The 21,638-nt window shown below is 44.1% G+C and overlaps 1 protein-coding gene and 1 pseudogene across 1 annotated transcript in view; one reads left to right on the forward strand and one right to left on the reverse strand.

Moving 5' to 3' along the window:
* Positions 1 to 3,309: 3,309 nt before the first annotated feature.
* The window catches only part of LOC141496391 (protein C-mannosyl-transferase DPY19L1), a 125,109-nt gene continuing 106,780 nt past the window's right edge, over positions 3,310 to 21,638 (forward strand). Inside the window, exon 1 of the mRNA XM_074198922.1 lies at positions 3,310 to 3,595. Coding sequence (XP_074055023.1) covers positions 3,310 to 3,595 — 286 coding nt within the window. The remainder of the gene's footprint in view (positions 3,596 to 21,638) is intronic.
* On the reverse strand, positions 12,831 to 13,398 carry LOC141495096 (glutathione S-transferase kappa 1 pseudogene; annotated as a pseudogene).

Below are 21,638 nucleotides of genomic sequence, written 5' to 3' on the forward strand. Positions count from 1 at the left end.
ATGCTAGTTCTGTGCATCCTAAACAAATCACTTAACCTCTCCCTGCCTCAATTTCCTCATCTGTAAAACTGGGGTATTAATTCCTAGGGTGGTTGTGGGGATAAAGTGTGATATGTCTATAGTGCTTTGCAAACTTTAAAGCACCATGTAAATATTAATGAGGTAAAGAATTAAACCCTACTTGATATATATTTTTTTATTGACAATTTATATTCACAAAATTGTGATGGGTGTTGCAAGTGTTTTACCGGTGGAGATGGTCCCAACCTGGATTTTCACCAGACTTTATTGTCTTTTTATAAATTTGCAAATTTAAAACTTCTGACTCAGGCTTTGAAATATTTCAAAAACAAGGAAGATGCCACTATCTTGAAAAACATAAGAGAATTCTGGAAATTGAGAATTCATTGCTGAATCTCTTTTAGGATACAGACTTTTTCAGTGGTTTGAGAAAAATCCACTTGACTGACCTCACAGATGTAAGGAAATCGGTATGCAAAACCATTGTGAAAAGGCCAGAATCTCTTTAAATGTCAGAAAACTTTTTAAAATTGAAACGCACGGCTCTGAGACAGGATTGTGGCCTGGGGGTCACTTAAAACAACAAGTTAACAAGGTTCTTTAGATCTTTATAAAGAACAGAGTTTCAGTTTTTGAAACAAGTGTTTCAGGAAATCTTATATACTGGACCAAGGTAAAATCTGAAGGGATCAAAATGTTATTAAATTTGAGGCTTCAAGAAAATATAATATTCACAGAAGTTATCCTAAGGAACAATTGTATGATTTGTTCTCTATCACTGTCTATAAACTTTCCTGTTTCTTCATTTCTTATTCAATGATTAATATTGACATTTAAAAAGATGAAAACAAATGATGTAAAGTTCATAGTGCTCACTAACTCAATACATTTGTTTTTTTTTCTATTTTTAAAATAAGTACTGTATCAGGCCATTGATGAGAGTCACTTCCTAACATACCCCACCTTATAATTCCTTCCAATTAAATAATTGGCAATTTTTTTTAATTTAAAAAAGAAACATTTATTGTCAAACACTTCAGTTACTCCCCTCTTATCCAACCTTTCTTTGTAACAGGAAAACAAGCAAAACTAAGGCACACAAAGACTAACAGGGCCTAATGAGGTAAAGCAATCACCATTGTAGGTTGGTACCCAACTCAGTGAACATCTTGGCTTTGCCGTTTCCTCCTTGTGTTGACCAGGGGCAAATGTACCTTTTCTGAGGCTCAGCATACTATCCATCTGGACAATGAAGGGAAGGCACTGGATGTCCTCTAAGGGCCCTTGTAGTTCTGGGGTTTTCACTGACATTATTAGACATTTTGTTTATTCTCCTGGTTGTGATTTCTTTGTGCATCAGCTGATAACAAATCCTATGTTTCTTTGAATTCCTCATAATCACCACTAATATTCTGATAGTCACCACCCTATGTAATATTGCTTTATATTTATATGCAGGTTTGGACAGCAATGGGTACTCACTTTGTTTCTAATTCTTTTACCATATATATATGTTTTTGCAAGGCAATGAGGTTAAGTGACTTGCTCAAGGCCACACAGCTATGTAATTATGAAGTGTCTCAGGCTGCATTTGAACTCAGGTCCTCCTGACTCCAGGGCCGGTGCTCTATCCAGTGCGTCACCTAGCTGCTGCCACAAAAGCATTTTTAAAAATTGATGCTCTGACTATTTTGATACCTATGGGTACTTTCTGTGGGTCTCCTTGAGACTGATTTTTGACAACTTTCTCCAAATCTGGGCAAGATGAATAGGCCTAAACCATAGCTAGACTTAACCAGATAGAGACGATCCCCAAATGGAGTCCATTTGATCTGTGTATAATGGGATCCATTCCTTTTCTTTGGGGAAGGGGATTTCTAGTGGTCTTTATAAACCAGAGAATATGCTCGAGGTACGAATAGTCCAAATGATGAGAATAAGCATCAGACAGCTCCCAATCCAAAGACTAGGAGGAGGCACTCTCCGGTCAGGCCAAGCTGTGCTTCCCACTGGGCCAGTCTCTGGGTGGCACGCTGGGGCCCGAGTCGCGGGCTCCTGTTCCTGCCAGGCCAGGTAGACGCTCAAGGGAAACTGAGGACCCTGCACCGTCAGCCTGCTGAAGGAGAGGAGGGAAAGAAGAAACCTCCCTGAGCCCCTTTGCTTAAGGGTGCTGCTGTGGGGTGGGCCATGGGGGGAGAAACATGAGGGAAGGAAGGCAGGAGGGCAGACGCCGGGCCGTGCCTCGCAGGACGTCACTAATAAGGCTCGGCGCGGGTCCCACTCCCACGAGCGTCCCAGGAGGCAAAGGCCAAGGCAGCCCGGGCGGCCGCTCGGCCCGGCCGTGTCCGCACAGTCCGCTCAGACGGGGACATGCCGGCCGGCCTGTACCTGCGGCCAGGTGAGGCGGGGCCGGGCCCGGGGGGCGGGGGTGAGGAGCCTGGGGCCCGGAGGGGCGGGGGGGGTGGGGGGCCGGGGCCGGGCCCGGGGGGGCGGGGCCTCTGTGGACGCTGGGGGCTGGACAAGGGGGGTCCGAGCCCGGCCTGTGCCCGCGCCGGGGCCCCTCTACCAGCCTTGCCTTCCTCTGCCCCCCGCGCCCCCGGGCCGGGCTGCTTCGGGGGCCGCGGCGGGGAGTCCGGGACGGACCCCAGGATTCGGGCGCCCCCAAGATCGGGAAGGAGCTCCCCTGACGGAGGGGGAGACTGAGGCCGGCGGGCCGCCGCGGGGGGCCCAGCCCGGGCTCGCTGCCCCCCGTGCCCGGGAGGGGGACCCCGCGGACCGCGGCCGGCGTCCACGTGGGGCAGAGCCCAGGGAGCTCGGATCCCGGAAGTGCGCGCGCCCCCCGCGGCCCGAGGGGCGGGGCGGGCCGGGCCGCGGGGGCGCGCTCGCTGGCGGCTCCTCCCTCCCCGCCCCCGCCCCCCCCGCGCGCGCGGCCGCCCCTCCTCCGCGGCGTTCTCTCCCGTCGCCCCGGCAACCGGAGGCCCCGCCGCCGGGGCCGCCGCGAGCCGTCGGGGGCGTGTCCCCGGGCCGGCCCCGCCCCCGGCCGCGGCGCCGGCCAATGGGCGCGGCGCGTCTCCGTCCCGGCCGGCGCCCCGCGGGCCCCGCCGAGCCGCCCGCGCTCCGTCCGCCCGTCAGTCGGGCCGGCAGTCCGTGCGCCCGGACGCTCGGCCGCTCGCTGCCCGGCCGCTCCGCCGGCGGCTCGGAGGCGGCGGGGGCGCGCTGGCCGCGGCGGCCCCCGGCGGAGGCTCGCCGCGCCCGTCCCGCCGGCGCCCGGCCGCGGACTATGCGAAGATGGTCGTGCAGCCGCGGAGCCGGCAGCGAGAGGCGGCCGCCGCTGCCCCCCGCGCCTCCCCGCAGCCGCGCCGCGCCGCCGGCGAGCCCGAGCCCGAGCGGGAGCTGCCCGGAGGCGGCGGCGGCCGGCGGGCCGGCAGGAAGGGGCAGCGGCCCGAGCCGGCGCGGCCCGAGCCGGCGCCCCCCGGCCGCAGCCTGCTGGCCCGCGTGTCCGCGGGGCTCCGCGCGCGGCTGGGCCCGCGGCCGCCCGGCGCCCGGGAGCGGAGCTGGAGCACGCTGCTGCTGGGTGAGCGGGGCGCGGGGGGCCGGGGGGCCGGGGGGAGGGGGGCCGGGGGGCGCGGGGGGCCGGGGGGAGGGGAGGGGGGCCCGGGAGCGGAGCTGGAGCAAGCTGCTGCTGGGTGAGCGGGGCGCGGGGGGCCGGGGGGCCGGGGGGCGCGGGGGGGCCGGGGGGCCGGGGGGGGAGGGGGCCCGGGAGCGGAGCTGGAGCACGCTGCCCCTGGGTGAGCGGGGCGCGGGGGGCCCGGGGGACCCCGCGGCGGGGAGGGGGAGGGGCGCCAACTTGCGCTTCCGCCCGGCCCGGGACCAACTCCGGAGCGCGGGGGCGGGGCGGCCGGGGGTCCCGGGGCGCCCCCAGGGGCCCGCCCCCCGGGCCGCGCGCCTCGGAGCTGACAGGAGGGGGGCCGGAGGGACTTGGGGGCGCCCCCCCCCCGCCGGCCGGGGCTTCCGGAGCTGCCTCGGGGCGCCCGTGCTCGGCCCTGGGAAAAGTTACCGCCCCCCCCCCCCGCGCCCCAACACTGCCGCGGCCGGGAAAAGCGGGGGCACAAGGGGGGGCGGGGGGGCTGGCCGGGGCGGGGCGCGGGGGGCGGGGCGGGGGCTGGCCGGGGCGGGGCTCGGGGGCTGGCTGGAGGAGGGACGCGGGGGGCGGGGGCTGGCCGGAGGAGGGGCGCGGGGGGCTGGCCGGGGCGGGTTTCGGCCCGGGGCGCCGCCCCCTCCCCTCCCCCTGGCCCCCCGCTTTGCCGCCTGCCCTGCCCGGCCCGGAGCCCGGGTGCTGTTGGGGCGCCCCGCGCCCTCCCGGCTTTCCCCCCTCTCGTCTCTCGCCCTTTGGGGAGGGCCGGCTGGCCGGCACACAGCCTAAGTGCCCAGTGTCTGAGGGCGGATTCGAACTCAGACCCTCCTGGCTCACCTCCGCCCCAGGCCGCCCTCATCGCAGCCTACCCATAGGTTGAGGCATTGCTTTTATTAAATTTCATCTTAATAGATTGAACTATTCCACCCTTTTGAGATCCTTTCTATCAGCAGATCAGCCCTTCGTTTAATTTAATTAAATTATTAAATGCAATTAATTTTAAAATATCTTTAAGCCTCTCCAAATGTGCGACATGGCGTGCCACGTGCTGAAGCAACACCCAGTGGAAAGTGCTTTCGGGGACTTCCACATGGATCAGGGAAGACCAGGGAGGGGAGGGTGGACAAAGGCCCTCATTCCGGGCTTTCCAAAGGACTTGCAGAGGGTGGTGGCACCAAGGGCAGTAAGGAGACCCGGATCCCCGAGGGATGCCCAGGACACCCCTTTGGTGGCATGAGGCCGCTCAGGGGGTCACCCATCCCTCCCCCTTCCCGTTAGTGCAGGTTGCATAGGAGCAGCAGCTAGGTGTTTCTTCACTCCACATCACTGATAACGCCAGGGCCAAGGACAGAGTCCGGGCAGATTCCTGGAGCTCTCCACTGGAGGCCTTCCAAGTTGGCCTTGTCCCCTTCCCGACTCCTCTAGGTACTGGAGTCAACCATCGGACCAGTTCTGAACCCCCTGATAGCCATCGCCAACCTGTCATCTTGCCACTTCACACACAGTTATGCTGAGAAACGTTTGCCCGGGTCTCAGTATTCTGTATTTACAACATTCTCCTGATCCAGTCCATTAGCGTGTTCAAAAGAAATGAGTGCAGTCTCATATGACTGATTGTTTTTTAAATATTATTTCCTCCCAATTACACACTAAAACCATTTTTAACATTTAAAAAAAAAGTTTTGACTTCTCCCTTCATTCCCCTCCTCCCCAAGACAATAAACCATATAATCTACATTATACACATACAATCATACAAAATATTTCCTTAGGAGTTATTTTGTTCAGGAAAAGGAACAAAAAAATGAAAAGAAAGACATTCCATCTGTGTTCAGACAATATCAGGTCTTTCTCTGAAGGGGGATCCAATGTTTCATCATGAGCTCTTTGGAGTTGTCTTGGATCTTTGTATTGCTGAGAAGAGTCGAGTCTCACACAATTCTTCTTTGTATAGTGTGGCCATTTTAGGGTTCAGAGTTCTCCCAGTTCTGCTCACTTCACTTTGCATCAGCTCATATAAGTCTTCCTGGTTTTCCTGAAATCTGCCTGCCTGTCCCTTCTTTTAGCACAATAGTATTCCATCATATTGACCTCAGGGTGGCCATTCCTTTGATTTCCAATTCTTACCCTTTGCAACAAAAAAGCTGCTATAAACAGAATTTGTACAGTAAGGTCCCTTAATCTTTTATTTTTTTTTATCTCTTTGGGATTGCAGACCAGGTAGTGTTATTTCTGGATCACAGTTTTGTGGTCCTTTAAGCATGGCACCAAATTGCTCCAGAATGGTTGGACCAGTTCATGACTCCACCAACAGTGCATTAGTGCAGCATGACCTATCTTTTTTTTTTTTTTTTTTTTTTTTTTTTTAGTTTTTGCAAGGCAGTGGGGTTAATTGGCTTGCCCAAGGCCACAAGGCTAGGTCATTATTAAGTGTCTGAGGCCAGATTCAAACTCAGGTACTCCTGACTCTAGGGCCGGTACTCTATCCACTGCACCACCTAGCCGCCCCTTACATGACCTATCTTAATGAACCTCTACTGATTTTTGATAATCCTAGCTTCCCCTTTTAGATGTTCATAAACAATTCCTTTAATAATTTATTCTGGGATTGTACTAGGAAGAAGAGACAGATTTCCAGGTTCTCTAATTTGCCTATTTAACTCAGCCTTTTTTTTTTTTGCCCAAGGTCACACAGCTAGGTAATAAGTGTCTGAGTTCAGATTTGAACTCAGGTCCCCCTGATTCCAGGTCTGGTGCTCTGTCCACTACACCACCAAACTGCTCCACTCTTAGCTTTTTTTTTGAAAAGAAGGGTATTTCCCTATCTCTGGTTCCACAATCCTTCTCCCATTCTTTATGATCTTTCTGAGCTCATTGACAGTGAAAGACGGTCACACCTACCAGCTCTTCTCTGGTTCCCGGGACATCTTTTGATTAGATCTGTTGGCTGGTTTACAAATAATTCTAAAGTGACCTGACAGTGTACCATTCTCCCTGCATATCTGCAGGTGGTAGATATACACTTGAGAACCTACTGCCTATGGGCCAGGGCAGAGTCGCTTCGCTTCCTGGGCTCAGCCTTCAGGAGAAAGAGGTGGCTCCTCAGGAATTAGATATGCCATCAAAGTATAAGCTCATTTTAGATGGAGAGAAGAGACTGGGCCCCTGGGCCCTAGGTTCTGATGGACCCTGACTGCTTGCCTAGCATCTTTTCAGTTATCAGGTGCCTGGAGGAATGCTCCTGACCCTTGATACATTGAAGGAGGATCTGTATGGGGCGCAGAAGAGGACTGAGGGAGCTCCTGGGATCTGTGCCTCCTTTCAGAGATAACTGCCTAGACTGTGGATGGAAATTACTCCTGCAGAGATAGATGGTGTTTTACTAATTTACAAAGAGCCTTGCCTTCTCTTCTGTCCTTTAGCAAGGAGAGCTTCTCTGCCCCTGGCCTGTGGATGAGGAGTTCATTTTTTGTGGTTTTGTGGTCCTAGAGCAGAATTTCAAACTGATGGGTAAGAAAACTGGGTGAGCAGAGCAGGGCCGGTGGCTGAGCCAACTTCCTGGGCGTTCGTGGGGACACAGTTTGATCGAGCTGTCTTGGTACAAAACCCTCTACTGATTGAACCATGTGCAGAATCTCAGAACTTTAGAGTTGGAAGTGACCTCATTCATTTCTTATCTGGCAGGATATCAGCTTCAGCCCCTCACCTGGTGCTTATCCTTGGGCAGTTTTCTTCTTGCACCCAGGAGCTGTGGCATTTTTGCTTATCAGTCGCTGTAATCAGGTTCTCCCTGCAGTTGCTAAACCCTCTTGAACAAAACTTGACCCAGGATTTCTCCCCAGAAGCCCACCTCCCTGAAGGGACTTCACTATGTCACAGGAGGGATCCTGAGTTTTTGAAATCAATGCCAGAGGAGCCCAAGTCTCAAGTCCTTTTCAGCTACAGACCTGTGTTGGATTGGGTCTGAATTTGGAGGACTGGCTTAATTAAATCTGAAGGGATTTATCATCAGAAGGTTGGCCCAGGGGTGATTAATTTTTCTTGCTAAGTGAGAAAGGGCCAGGGAAGGGGGAGGAGTGTGCTACAGAATATTTACGGATGAAATTAGGCATCATTTGAAATATGAAAGACTTTTTTTTTGTGAAAAAAAGTATTTGTCCTCATTTTGAAATACTTTTATATTGAAACTGGGATAATTATGTAATAAAATACATGCTTGAAAAGAAGTTCAGTGTTGGCAGTGTCTTGGGGTTCCTTCAAGTTCAACTCAGGAGGTCCAGGGCTCTTGAAGGGGCTGCAGGGTGGTGGGATAGAAAACCACAGACCCGGGTGTCTAAAGACCTGGGATTCAGCTCTTGTTCTCTCAGTGGTTCTGCAAAGTTCAGTAAATGACCTCCCTTCTGAGGAATGAGTGTCAGACTCTATTTATCATTTACTTATTGTTAAATTAAATAGCACCGTGCTCTGTACATTGTAAGGGCTTCATAAATGCTTTTTAAACCCTGAATAAATGATCTTTAAGGCTTTTTCAGCTCTAAATTTTTTTGGTGAAGGAAGAGACTCATAAGCATAACGATGAACTAAGGCATTAAATGAAGACCCTCTTCCGTTTTCTAAATGTGTCGGGGCTACTTTGGAGGTTTACAGAAAGCACTTGGTAAAGAGAATGGATCTGACTCTCCTATTCCTGCCTTCCTATCTTTAGAAACTCTTGCTTTCTATATAATTCTGTCATGAACTATACCCCGGAGTGAAAAAAGGCATAGAAATGGAGAAGCCTGTTGAGCTTTATTGAAGGATAGTCTTTGTAACCTGAAAAAGTGTTAAGGAAGGATAGAGATGAGATGGGAGCTCCTCAGGTTGGATCCTTGGGTCCAGTTAGATCTCCATTGTTTTCTGAGCAGTCTGTTGTCTCAAATCAACTAGTGGTAAAGGGGGGTAAGTGAGTGGTGGAAGATCGGGTGCCAGGTCTCACGGGGCTTGCGTCAGTCAAGCACAGAGGGGTGACCTTTGATCAACAGTAGATGGCGGACTGGGGAGGAGAGCAGTGCCTTGGCACTTCTGGAAGCTAGCTGAGGTTTGGGGGCTATGCACACCAACTCTAGCCTTGGGGATCAGCATCTCCCACTCCTCAAGGTGACTCACAAAAGGTTCTATTTGTGGCATGTTCAAGTGTCCTGGTTCCTAAGGGCTTCTAGGTCAGTGGTTGGCTTAGATTCAGAAGGCTCATCATTCTGATCGTGTTGTGTAAAATGCCAAGTGAGCCAGGGTGCTCCCAACACCTAGCTGCATTGGGCTGAGATGAGCATGAGCACTATTCGGGAATCAGGAAGAAGTCTTCTTAGCAGTTCAGGGTTTGGTGCAAAATAACAAAATGGCAACGATTGACATAAGTAAAGCTGAGCAACAGCCAAAGTGTCCTAAAGCATTTCCCTTGGTTGCTTGCTTCACTGTGCCCAGGGGATTGCTCCTGAGGGAAGAGCCACACCAGAAGCTGTGTTTAGGGAGCTACCATTAACCCTTGCTATATTTCTATTAAGAAGTTAGTGCCTTTGCAAAGATAGCATTGAACACACATAGGTGAATAATGAACAGGGCTAACATTCCGGCAAGTTTTATAGACCTCAAAACAGGAAATCAGTCAGTCAACATCTTTGAGTAAGTTCTTCCAGTGTGCCAGGCACTGGGAATCCAAAGACAGTCCCTGACCTCAGGGAGCTTATATTGTAATTGGGGAGAAAACATGGTATATAAAATGTAGGTCTGTATAAGGTGCCCAGAATAGTTGGAAGGGAAGCCACTAGTGTCTGGAAGGCTCTGAAAGGCCTCTGGAAGAACTGCATCTCACAGTTAGCCAGGGCTTTGAGTACTGAGCATAGGAACCATGGCATGGACCCAAGACATGAGGTGTGGGGTGCGAGGAGCATCCAGGAGGGCGGAGGTCTGGGTCGGAGCACGGGGAGGGGAAGCATTGAGGAAGAAGATGGAGAAGGGAAGGCAACACCAATTTTAGGAGTTTTAAATGCCAAACTAGAGGAAAGAAGAGTTTCCAGTTGAGCTTAAGGCAGTAGAGTCAGTTGAGTTTGATTAGTGTGGAGATGGATTTCTCTCTGGGGAGAGGCTGTTTCCAACAAGAGATGATGTCATTGGGCCTTTTTTGAGAACAAAGGAGGAGGAGCAACAACAATAAGGAGAAATGATGGGGGACTGAATTAGGGTGTTAAAGGAGGTCAGGGAATAGAAGGAATGAGAAAGTAGACAGGAAGAAAGAAGGAAATTAGGGAATAGAAATAACACTGTAGAGAGGGAGGCAGAGAAATAGAGAATGGAAAGAAATGATGAAGGGTCAGTTAAATCACTTAAAATGTAGATTACAGTAATAGTTTGTTTTTTAAAAATATCATAATGGACTATTAACCAGCATTACTGACTGCATAGGACTGTGTCTATAATTTAGGTAGGATATAGGGAGTTTGAGTTTTAAAGTATTTCCAGATTATTTAGTCATTTTTGCCTTTTAAAGTCAATTTTTGATTAAGAAGTTCTTAGGAAGAGATAAAACTAGTTGGAGTATGTGATACTAATGGATGCTCAGATAACTGTCATATGCTTAATTTATGGAAGAACATGAATACTGTTAAATAAGCAGCTTGAAAAAAATTTTTACTCTCTTCTTGGCCAAGAATCTGATGTCAATCTCTACATAGACAGAGGGAATTTTAATTATGCATATGGATTTGCCTACCACATACCAATATTTTTACCATTAGGAGCTATCTGTTAGTGTTAATTCATGTTATTTGTTAAGTTCTAAAAACCTACCGTGTTTGTTTATAAGCACCTTTGCTGCAGCATTATGTTGCTGAATAAGTTAATGCTGAGCATCATAGATACTATCTAGTGCTTGGGGTATTTATAGTTTGGTTATCTTTCTCCTTTATCACTCTTTTTTATCTTTTCTAAATCAGTGGGAATCTGAGTTCTCTTCCTATTACCTTCCCTTTTTCCAAGGAGAAAGAAAAACAAAACCAGTGTTATAAGCACGTTCAGCCAAGAAAAACAAGTTCCTACATTGACCAAGACCCCCCAAAATATATCTTAATTTGTTCTGTGAGCCTGTCATCTCGCTATCAGGAGGTAGGTAGGTAGGTAACCTTAGTCTTCTGGGATCATGCTATTTATTGCATTGTTGATCAGAGTTCTAAAGTCTCTGAGTTTTTGGTCTTTTTATATTGCTATTTAATAAATTGTTTTCCTGGTTCTGCTCACTTTATTTTTTGTCAGTTCATATAAATCTTTCTATGTTTTTCTGAAACTGTCCCCTTCATCATTTCTTATTGAACAGTGGTATCCATCACAATCATGCCATTACTTGTTCAGGCTTGATTCAGTTGATAGGTGCCCCTCAGTCTCTAATTCTCTGCTTTTGCAAAAAGTTTTCTTATTGCAATTTTTCTCAATAAGTGATGTGCAGGATTTTTTTTCTCTGTTAGAACTTTACACTCTAGTTCTAAGAGACAGTTTTCTTCCATAAATATTTTTGTTCATAATTGGTAAGTTTTTAGCCCTTTCCTTAATAGACTTTCCCTTTCCCCCTTCTCTTACTTCCCTGTAGTAAAATATATTTCTGTAACCCTCTTTCTCTTTGTGTGTGTGTGTGTGTGTGTGTGTGTGTGTGTGTGTGTTCTTTGACCAGTTCAGATGTATGGTTCAAGTGTCACCTGTTCACCCAACTTCTTCTTCCTAATTTCTATATTATGTGAAATAATTTTCCCCATTCTTTCTTTGCCTCCTCTCCCATTCCTTGTCTCTTCTCTTTCCATTCATCTTTTAAGATAGTCAAAACAGAATCACTCCCAGATCCTCTTGTCTTTTTAGAGTTCGTTTATGATTCATGATGATGCTAGGGTTCTGAGGGTACATGTATATTATCTCTTCACATTAGATGTGATGATTATTCTTTAATGTACCTTTAAAAATTTCTCTAGATTCCTAAGTTTGCACTTCAGAGTTTTATACAGTTTTGCTCTTTTTATCAGGATTTTTGGGTAGCCCTATACTCCATTAAAGATCTATTTCCCCCCCTCAGAGAATTAATCCTGAGTTTTGTTGTGTACATTATTCTTGGATGTAAGCCGTTATCCGCTGTCTTTTGGAATATTGTTTTATTGTCTTTTATGGTGGTAGCTACTAAATCTTGTGTGGGCCTGACTGTGACTTCTTGACACTCAAATTCTTTTCCTCTGGCTGCTTCTACTTTGGCCTGAAAGTTCCAAGTTTAGATAATATTCCCAGGAGTTTTCTTATTGCAGTTTTTCTCAGTAAGTGATGTACAGGCTTTTGTTTCCTCTGTTAGACCTTTGCCCTCTAGTTCTAAGAGACAGTTTTCTTTTATGACTTCATAAAGGCCTTTTTTCCTCTTTCTTTCTCTTTCTCTTCTCCCGTTCTCCTTCCTTCCTTCCTTCCTTCCTTCCTTCCTTCCTTCCTTCCTTCCTTCTTTCCTTCCTCCCTCCCTCCCTCCCCCCTCCCTCCCCTCCCCTCCTTTCCCCTTCCCTTCTTCTTTCTTTCTCTCTTCATTATTTTTATTTTGGTGATGATAGCCATCCGGTAGACCAGTGATTCTTAAATGATCTCTACTTGACCTCTTCTCCAGATGAGTTGCCTTTGATTTGAAATGCCTTCTTCCCCCCCCCCCCTTCAGCTTTTAACTTTTATTTTTTTAATGTGCTGTCTCCCAGAGTCTTTTAGGGCAGTTGTTGCTTGGGTAAAGTTTCTGTTCTAACTTTAACTCCCATCCAGGTTCTCTCCTCCATAGCTTTCACTTCTTGTCCACAGTTCCCTCGACTGCTCTCATTTCATTGATAAAACCATTTTCCAAGCTCTTGTTTTAATTCCTCTTGGAATCCTGCTCAGCTTTATTCTGCATTTTTTTCATGGCTTGTTCCATGCATTGTTTGTTTGCTCCTTCTGCCAGCCTGCTTCCCTGACTGCAGCCTTGATGTTCGGGTTCTGTTCAGGTTAGACTCTTCTTCCTTCTGGAAACCCCCTCAGAGTTGGCTTCCATTGCTTTCACTGGGCGATGAGTGTTGTATTATTTCAGGATGTCAGGGGCAGCTCAGTCTGGGTTGCTGCAAGGTCTGGTTGGGGGCAAAGTCCGAGCCCCTGGCCTGCTCCTCTAGCAGCTAGCTGGTAGCTCTGTTTTGTCAGAGCTAACGAGGAGGTAGGATTTGTCCCCATGGACCACTCTGGTGGACTGCCCAAAGGACCCATATTTGGGGTGGTACCTGTGAAGTCCTTTAGTCTGATCTTCACTTTGTCATCTGAACACTTTTCCAGCCTTAGCCTGTTTTTCAGAAAACCCTCTGCTTTCTCTGTAGCACTCAGGATGCTTTGGGGTTCGATGATATCTTCATCACATGAGCTAACTTGCATCCACAGCTCTGGATACACTTTCTCTAAGATTTCAGGATTCATCATGATGACAGCAGTGAGGAATCGCATGGCATTCAGGCTGTCTGTTCCTAAAATGAGAGAGAAGAAATCTGGGAGCCTAGATGGGTGCCTGGTAAAATGCAAGGGGGTTTGTTCCCACTTTTCTTCGTGATCCATGCATTAAAGCTTGGATGCAGTTGAAAGTTGTTGTTCCACATGTTCTGGTACCGACCCAGGATCTCAAAGGCTGCCCAGGAATAGGGGAACAGCTTATCTTTGAATAGCTCCAGATTTCTAGGCAGGCTGGCCATAGTCTTGATTCTTGGGAGAAGTGAGACAGCAATGCTAATCCCTGTTTTCTTAAGAAGTTCTAAAGTCCCAGAAATGTCAGATAACTCAAAACATTTTTGTATTTATCTTTTCCTGGTATTTAGTGATTTTTAATTCCTGAAAGTACTGAGCTTACCTCATTTCTAGTCTACTCTATTTTTCTTTGTCTGTGTTCTTTTGTTCTGTCTTTAACAGTAAGTAGATAACTGGTGACTTTTAAAAGCATTTCAAGATTGTAATTTTCCACAGAATTCTTTCTAGATTCAATGATCCTTTCTTCTTAATAAAGAGAAGTATTTGCATAGGATTTACAGGTTGCAAATTAATTCCATTTTTAACTTTATCATTTTTTTCTTATGATTTTTTCCTCTTTGATCTTCTCTGCATCTTGGTAGAAAATTGGATCTATAGAACTAAAAGGATGTTGGAAGTTCTCTAGTCTAATCTGGTTGTTTCATAGTTGAGGAAATGGAGACATAGAGCATGGCTGGGCCTGAGGCAGGGAGTGACAAACACTCTATTGTGCAGCTACTGTGGGGAAAGCCTTGGACTACGACAGACCTGCTCTTCAAGAACGATTCACAGTTTCCAAACTGTGGGGCCACAAAGGAATATGTTTTTGTAGAAAGATTATTGCCAGGACCAAGGGTAACAAGATGATTAACTCAAGGTTTTGGGATTCTGTAGTTTTGATAGTTCTTGTTTCACGGAGCCCTTAACAATTGCACCACATTCTGGAATTGCACTAATTGCATCAATCATTCTCCTTTTTCAGTCTTTTTTGTCCAATCTGTCAGTCTCTCTTTTGTATTTGTGTATCTGGGTTTTTGATATTTTTCCTCTCTTGGAAGGGTTCTCAGCAATACTACTTTCTGGATAAGTTTATGCAAATGAGCATTTTATCTACCATTGATGTCAAATTACTGTTACCAGCTGAGATTCCTTCTCAATTATATAAATTAAAGAATGGGCATAAAACATGTTCACATTCAAGGATAGACAGCAGTTTGGCTGAAGTTCAGTTGCCTTACAGTTGAAATAGTTGGTCAGTGAGAGCAAGGAGGAAAAAAGAACCTTGTCAAATATAAGATGCCTTGATAGAATTTTTTTTGGGGGGTGGGTATTACGTCAATCTTGATAGTATTATGTTGATCTGTTTTCCTCCTGGGAAGCATTTTTTCCAGTTAGTATTTTAAACATGATATTCTCTTTAAAAAATACGGGGGTTTACAATTTTGGTACTTTTGCTCTTGCTTACTTATAAACATTTAATGAACTTTTCCATATTTAAATTGACATTTTTGTGTTAGTACTCTCATTATTCCAGTCATCATCTAGATTCATTTCTTGGAAATTTCAATATATGATCATTATTATAGCTCTAAAATACCTGGAGGAGAAAGTAATTTCATAGATATATTTTGTGTGCTTAATTTTAATTACAAAGATTTGTATTCAAATAATGTCAGGAAAAGAATTTCTGTGGAGTAGAATTTTCTTATTTTAATCTATTGTAGACATCCTTAATGGCTTACCATGCAGTAGTAAATGTGACCTATTTTAGTTTACATATTAAGGAGCTTTTAATGTATGGGCACATAAATAATAGTTAGAAGCATTGATTCAGAGCAGGAATGGACTGAATGATCTGTTAATCAACTAACTTGTCATTTAATCCCTCATTTTACAAATGTGGAAACTGAGGCCTAGAGAAGATAAGATAATAGTTGATATTTTTTTTATTAACAGTCTCCATTAGAACATGAAATGGGGGCAGCTAGGTGGTGCCAGGAGGACCTGAGTTCAAATTTGGCCTCAGACACTTAGTAATTACTGAGCTGTGTGGCCTTGGGCAAGTTACTTAACCCCATTGCCTTGCCAAAAGCTTAAAAAAAAAAATAAAGGACTTGAAATGTTTACAAACCTCTTTCTAATATCTTCTTTGTTCCTCACTACCACTTTGTTGAAGTAGATACTATTTTTATACCCATTTTATAGACAAGGGAACTGAAGTTGAGAAAGTTTAGGTGACAAGTCACATTTGAACTGTGAAGTCTTTTGTGATCTCCATCCTTTCCTTGTCTTATATCTGGGATATGATGTTCAGATTTGTTCTCTGTCTCTCTCTCTCACACTGTCATTATGTTTAGTATTCTTCCTGTTTTCTCAAAACCTTTAGCTTCCCTTTTAAGACTATTGAACTCTGAGAAAGTACTTAGTGCTTTGTAAGAACTGCCTTTTTGTTAGGGCAAGTAGACCCTTTTATAGGTCAAAAGTCAACATACTAAGATGAATAATGTTTCATGACTACACATTTTTAATCTATACCAACTAACTTGCTCTCTCAGTGAAGGGTGGTAAGGTGGGAGGAAGGAAGAGAATTTGGAACTCAGGGTTTTGGAAATATGTAATGGGGGAATTGAATTAAATTAAATATTAAAAAAAGAAAAAATAGGGGCAGCTAGGCAGCACAGTAGATAGAGCACTGGGCCTGGAATCAGGAGGACCTGAATCCATATGTGACTTCAGACACTTAATAATGACCTAGCTCTGTGACCCCATTGCCTTGCAAAAAAAGGAAAAAATAGTAAATGTACTTCAATAACTGAAATGATGTTAAATGTGGCTTTGATTGTACTTAGAGAAATATTACATGATTGCTGAAAGGCATCTCAAATAAGAAAAGATTACTGGGTGCTTGTAAAATACTTGTGCCATGTCCCTGTCACTTTTCCTTCTGTCTTTTGAAAAGCTTTTGTGGAAAATATTGTGAAGTTTCGCCCCTCCAAATGAAGGTCCATGGAATTTTAAAAATTCAATCCACTTTTAAGTGGCTCCTCTATTCAAAGTTCTATGTTAGGTGAGATATAAAGGTGAGGTAAGAGAAGACTCTTCTTTTTATGATGCTTATGGTATTTTTTTTATTTTTCATCACTTATTTATTTATTTATTTGTTTGTTTATCTATTTATTTATTTATTTTTGTTGCTTATGGTCTTGAAGGGGAATGGGAGACAAAATATTTTGAAGTAAAATAATTTTTGTATTTCAGTAATAAGAGATGTACATGGTTCTGCTCACTGATTCTAGGTTTTGTGGGAATGTGTGTGTAATTGGAGGAGATGGGGCAATCATATTGAGCAGAAGGGGTATAGTCCTGGAGGAGTGACATTTAGATGGATCAGACAAGTGGAGCACATGGGAGACGGGAGGGAGCAATTGGCATCAACAGGAGCAGAACCTGCCCAGGAGATGATGAACAGTCCAGCTTGGCCACAGCATGAGTCGGTAGAGGTGCAATCTAAGACTGGAACCTTAGAACACTGGATGTGGGTGGTCTGGAACACCACGGAGAGGAGTTGGAAACTTTGGAGGCAAAGATGGCTTTTGAGCAGAGAAGGGCTGTGAGTGAATCTGGGCATAAGAAAAATAACTTTGAGTGCAAGAATGTCATGGAGAGTGAAGACAGAAAGGCTTGAAGTCTCAGGAGATAATGATGTAACACCATCCAGATGTGAGGTGAGGAGGGGCTGAGGGAAACCTTGGGGAGAGAGGAGAATCCCGAGGGCAACAGTCGAAAGGACTTGGTAGCTGCATATGAGGAGGGAGAGACAGTGGAGAACCCAATGTAGCGTCACAGTTTCAAACATGGGAGCCTGGAGGAAGGGCAACAGCATGACCTGCCAACAATAACCGGGTTAACACGAGGGGTACGGTCTTGGAACAGTCATCAGCTTTTGTCCACTCGCTACCCTGAAGGCAGTTTGAAATGAGGTTTGAGGGTCCTTTACACAGAGCTGATGTTGAGACTGCAGGCACTATGCTGAGCTTGGGCATCTGAAGAAAGGTAATTGGCTGTTCTCAAGGAGTCCAGTGGGAGAGATAAGCCACCTAAGCATAGTCTGTGTGGGATAATTGGAGGCATCAAGAGAGGAAAGCCTCCATGAAGTGAAACAGGAAAGGCTTGGAGAAGTGTTAGCAGGGATTTGAAAGAAGCCAGGAGGCCGAGAGGGGAGGGAGAAGAACATTCCAGACCTGAGCCAGGAAGCTGGTGTTACTGGCCTGAGGAACACTGGTGAGAAGCCACACTGAGGGATTGACAGTTGAGCCTGAAGGTGATCAGGAGTCAGACCTTTGCTTTAGGGAGATGACTCCAGCAGCTGAGTAGAGGAAGGGTCAGATGGAGGCTGCCAGTCAGGAAGTATTTATTAAACTTCTCTTATGCATTTGGCACCGTGCTAAATTTGGTGAAATTCAGACTGATGGCAGAAGGAGTTCATCGAAGTCTAACTAAGAAAGCATTTTATAGCATCTTCAAGAAGTAGCCTTGTAATGTGATGATGTTTGTCCTTTATTCTGTTTTTAATGGTTTTTTTTAATTTTACAGTTTTTTTCTCCAATCTCACTTCTTCCCCCACCCACAAGAGAAGATAGTCTGATAGTTTTTATGTTGTTTCCATGGTATACATTGATCAAAATTGTGTTGAGAGAGAAATCATATCCTTAAGGAAAAAAATAAAATATAGGAGATAGCAAAATTACATAAGATACCTTTTTTTAAAAAATTAAAGGTAATACTTTAAACTCCACAAATCTTTCTATGGATACAGATGGTATTCTCCATTGCAGATACCCCCAAATTGTCCCTGATAAGGTTGATCATCATCCCCATGTTGCTGTTAGGGTGTACAATGTTCTTCTGGTTCTGCTCGTCTTGCTCAGCATCAGTTCATGCAAATCCCTCCAGGCTTCCCTGAATTCCTGTCCCTCCTGGTTTCTAAAAGCCATGGCATACATATACCACAGTTAGTTAAGCCATTCCCCAATTGATGGACATTCACTCAATTTCCAATTCTTTGCCACCACAAACAGGGCTGCTATGAATATTTTTGTAAAAGTGATTTTTTCCCTTTTTTCATAATCTCTTCATGGTATAGACCCAGGAGTGGTATTGCTGGATCAAAGGGCATGTACATTTTTGCTGTACTTTGGGCATAATTCCAAATTTCTCTCCAGAAAGGTTGGATGAGTTCACAGCTCCACCAATAATGTATTAGTGTCCCAGATTTCCCACATCCCTTCCAACATTGATCATTATCCTTTCTGGTCATATTAGCCAGTCTGAGAGGTATGGAGGGTACCTCAGAGATGCTTTAATTTGCATTTCTATAATAAGTAATGATTTAGAGCAATTTTTCATATGACTATGGATCACTTCAATTTCCTCATCTGTAAATTGCCTTTGCATATCCTTTGACCATTTGTCAGTTGGGGAATGGCTTGTGGTTTTTTTTTTTTAATATACATTTGACTCAGTTCTCTGTATGTTTTAGAAATGAGTCCTTTGTCAGAAATACTAGTCGTAAAATTGTTTCCCAATTTACTACATTTCTTTTGATCTTAGTTATAGTGATTTTGTTTGTGCAAAAGCTTTTTAATGTAATCAAAATTATCTAGTTTATTTTTAATGATGTTCTCCATATCTCTCTCTCTCTCTCTCTCTCTCTCTCTCTCTCTCTCTATCTATCTCTCTCTCTTTTTTTTTAGATTTTGCAAGGCAATGGGGTTAAGTGGCTTGCCCAAGGCTACACAGCTAGGTAATTATTAAGTGTCTGAGGCCGGATTTGAACTCAGGTACTCCTGACTCCAAGGCCAGTGCTCTATCCACTGTGCCACCTAGCTATCCCAAGAATCTCCATCTCTTCTTTAGTCATAAACCGCTTCCCTTTCCATAGATCTGACAGGCAAACTATTCCTTGATCTCCTAGTTTGCTTATTATATTTTCTTTTATGTCTAAATTCTGTACCCATCCTGATCTTATCTTGGTATAGTGTGTGAGATGTTGTTCTAATTCAAGTTTCTGCCATACTAACTGCCAGTTTCCCCAACAGTTTTTATCCCAGAAACTGGATTCTGAGTTTAATAAACAGCAGGTTACTCTAATCCTTTCCTGCTATCTTTTTTGCAGCTAGTCTATTCCACTGATGCACCACTCTATTTCTTAGCCAGTACTAGACAGTTTTGATGACTGATACTTTGTAATATAATTTAAGGCTTGGTAGGGCTAAGCCATCTTCTTTTGCACTTTTTTCATTAAATTCCTGGAAATTCTTGACTTTTTATTTCTCCATATGGATTTACTTACAATTTTTTTAACTCATTAAAGTAATTTTGTTGAAATTTTGATTGGTAGGGCACTAAACAGGTAGTTTAATTTAGGTAGAATTGTCATTTTTATTATATTAACTCGGCCTATCGATGAGTAGTTGATATTTCCCCAGTTTTTTAAATCTGATCTGTGAAAGAAGTTTTTTGTAGTTGTTTTCAGAGTTTCTGAGTCTTCCTTAGCAGGTAGATTCCCAAGTATTTTATATTGTCTGAAGTTACTTTGAATGGGATTTCTCTTTCTAGCTCTTGTTGCTGTATCTTGCTTGTCATAATAGAAAAGTTGAGGATTTATGAGGGTTTATATCCTGTGACTTTGCTAAAGTTGCTTAATTGTTTTTAGTATTGTTTTAGATTTTTTTTTTAGTATTCTCTAGGTTATACCATCATGTCATCTTCAAAGAGTGAGAGTTTTGTCTCTTCCATCCCAATTCTAATTCCTTCACTTTCTTTTTCTTCTCTTATTGCTGAAGCTAACATTTCTATTGAATAGTAGTAGTGATAATGGGCATTCCTGTTTCACCCTGACTGGGAATGCCTCTAAGCTTATCCCCATTGCATATAATGCTTGTTTTGTTTTCAGATAGATAATGGCTTATCATGCTAAGGAACAATCCATTTATTCCTATGTTCTAGATCTAGTGTTTTTAGTAGGAATGGGTGCTGTATTTTGTCCAAGGCTTTTTCAGCATCTATTGATATAATCTTATGATTTCTGATAGGTTTGTTATTGATATAGTTAATTAAACTAGTTTTCCTAATACTGAGCCAATCCTGCATTCCTGAGATATATCCTGCTTGGTCATAGTGTATTATCCTAGCGATTGCTTGCTGTAATCGCTTTGCTAAGATTTTATTTAAGATTTTTGTGCCTATATTCATTAGGGTGATAGGTCTACAATTCTCTCTTTCTGTTTTGACTCTTTATGGTTTAGGTGTTCCATACTGGTGTCATAGAAAGAGTCAGGCAGAGTTCCATCCTCAACTATTTTGCCAGAGTTTGTATAGAATTGGAACTAATTGTTCCTTAAATGTTTGATAGAATTCACTTGTGAATCCATGTGACCCTGGAGATTTTTTCTTAGGGAGTTCAATAATGGCTTGTTGAATTTCTTTTTTTCTGAGATAGTGTTATTTAAGTATTTAATTTCCTTTTAATTTAACCTGGGCAACTTGTATTTTTGTAAATATTCAGATATTTCACTAGATTATCAAATTTATTAGCATATAGTTGGGCAAAATAATTCTGCATTGTTACTTTAATTTCCTCCTCCTTGGTGGTGAGTTCACCTTTTTTCATTTATGATACTGGTAATTTGATTTTCTCTTTTCTTTTTTTAATCAAATTAACCAGAGGTTTATCAATTTTATTGGTTTTTTTTTCATTAAACCAACTCATAGTTTTATTTATTGGTTCAATAGTTTTCTTCCTTTAGATTTAATTAATTTCTCCTTTAATTTTTAGCATTTCTAATTTGGGGGGCTTTTAATTTGTTCTTTCTCTAATTTTTTAATTACATATTTAATTCATTGATTTCCTCTTTCTCCAATTTATTCATGTAAGCATTTAAAGATATAATATATCCCCTGACAACTGTATCCCATAGGTTTTGGTATGTTGTCTTGTTATTGTCATTATCTAGGATGAAATTATTAATTCTTTCTATGATTTGTTCTTTGTTCCACTCATTCTTTAAAATAAGACTATTTAGTTTCCAATTAGTTTTAGGTCTATTTCTCCCTGGTCCATTATTTCATGTGATTTTTATTGCATATGGTCTGAGAAGGATGTATTCATTATTTCTGCCTTTCTGCATTTTATCATTACGTTTTTATGCCCTAGTATATGGTCAATTTTTGTATAAATGCCATGTATTGCAGAAAAATAAGTATATTCCTTTCTAGTCCCATTCAACTTTCTCCAAAGGTCTATCATGTCTAGCTAGGTTTTCTAACATTCTGTTTACCTCCTTAACTTCCTTCTCATTTATTTTATGGTTAGATTTTTCTAAATCTGAGAGTGGGAAGTTGAGGTCTCCGACCAGTAGTTTTGCTG

The sequence above is a fragment of the Macrotis lagotis genome, chromosome 8, assembly GCF_037893015.1.
Source record: "Macrotis lagotis isolate mMagLag1 chromosome 8, bilby.v1.9.chrom.fasta, whole genome shotgun sequence".
NCBI classification, from domain to species: Eukaryota; Metazoa; Chordata; class Mammalia; order Peramelemorphia; family Peramelidae; genus Macrotis; species Macrotis lagotis.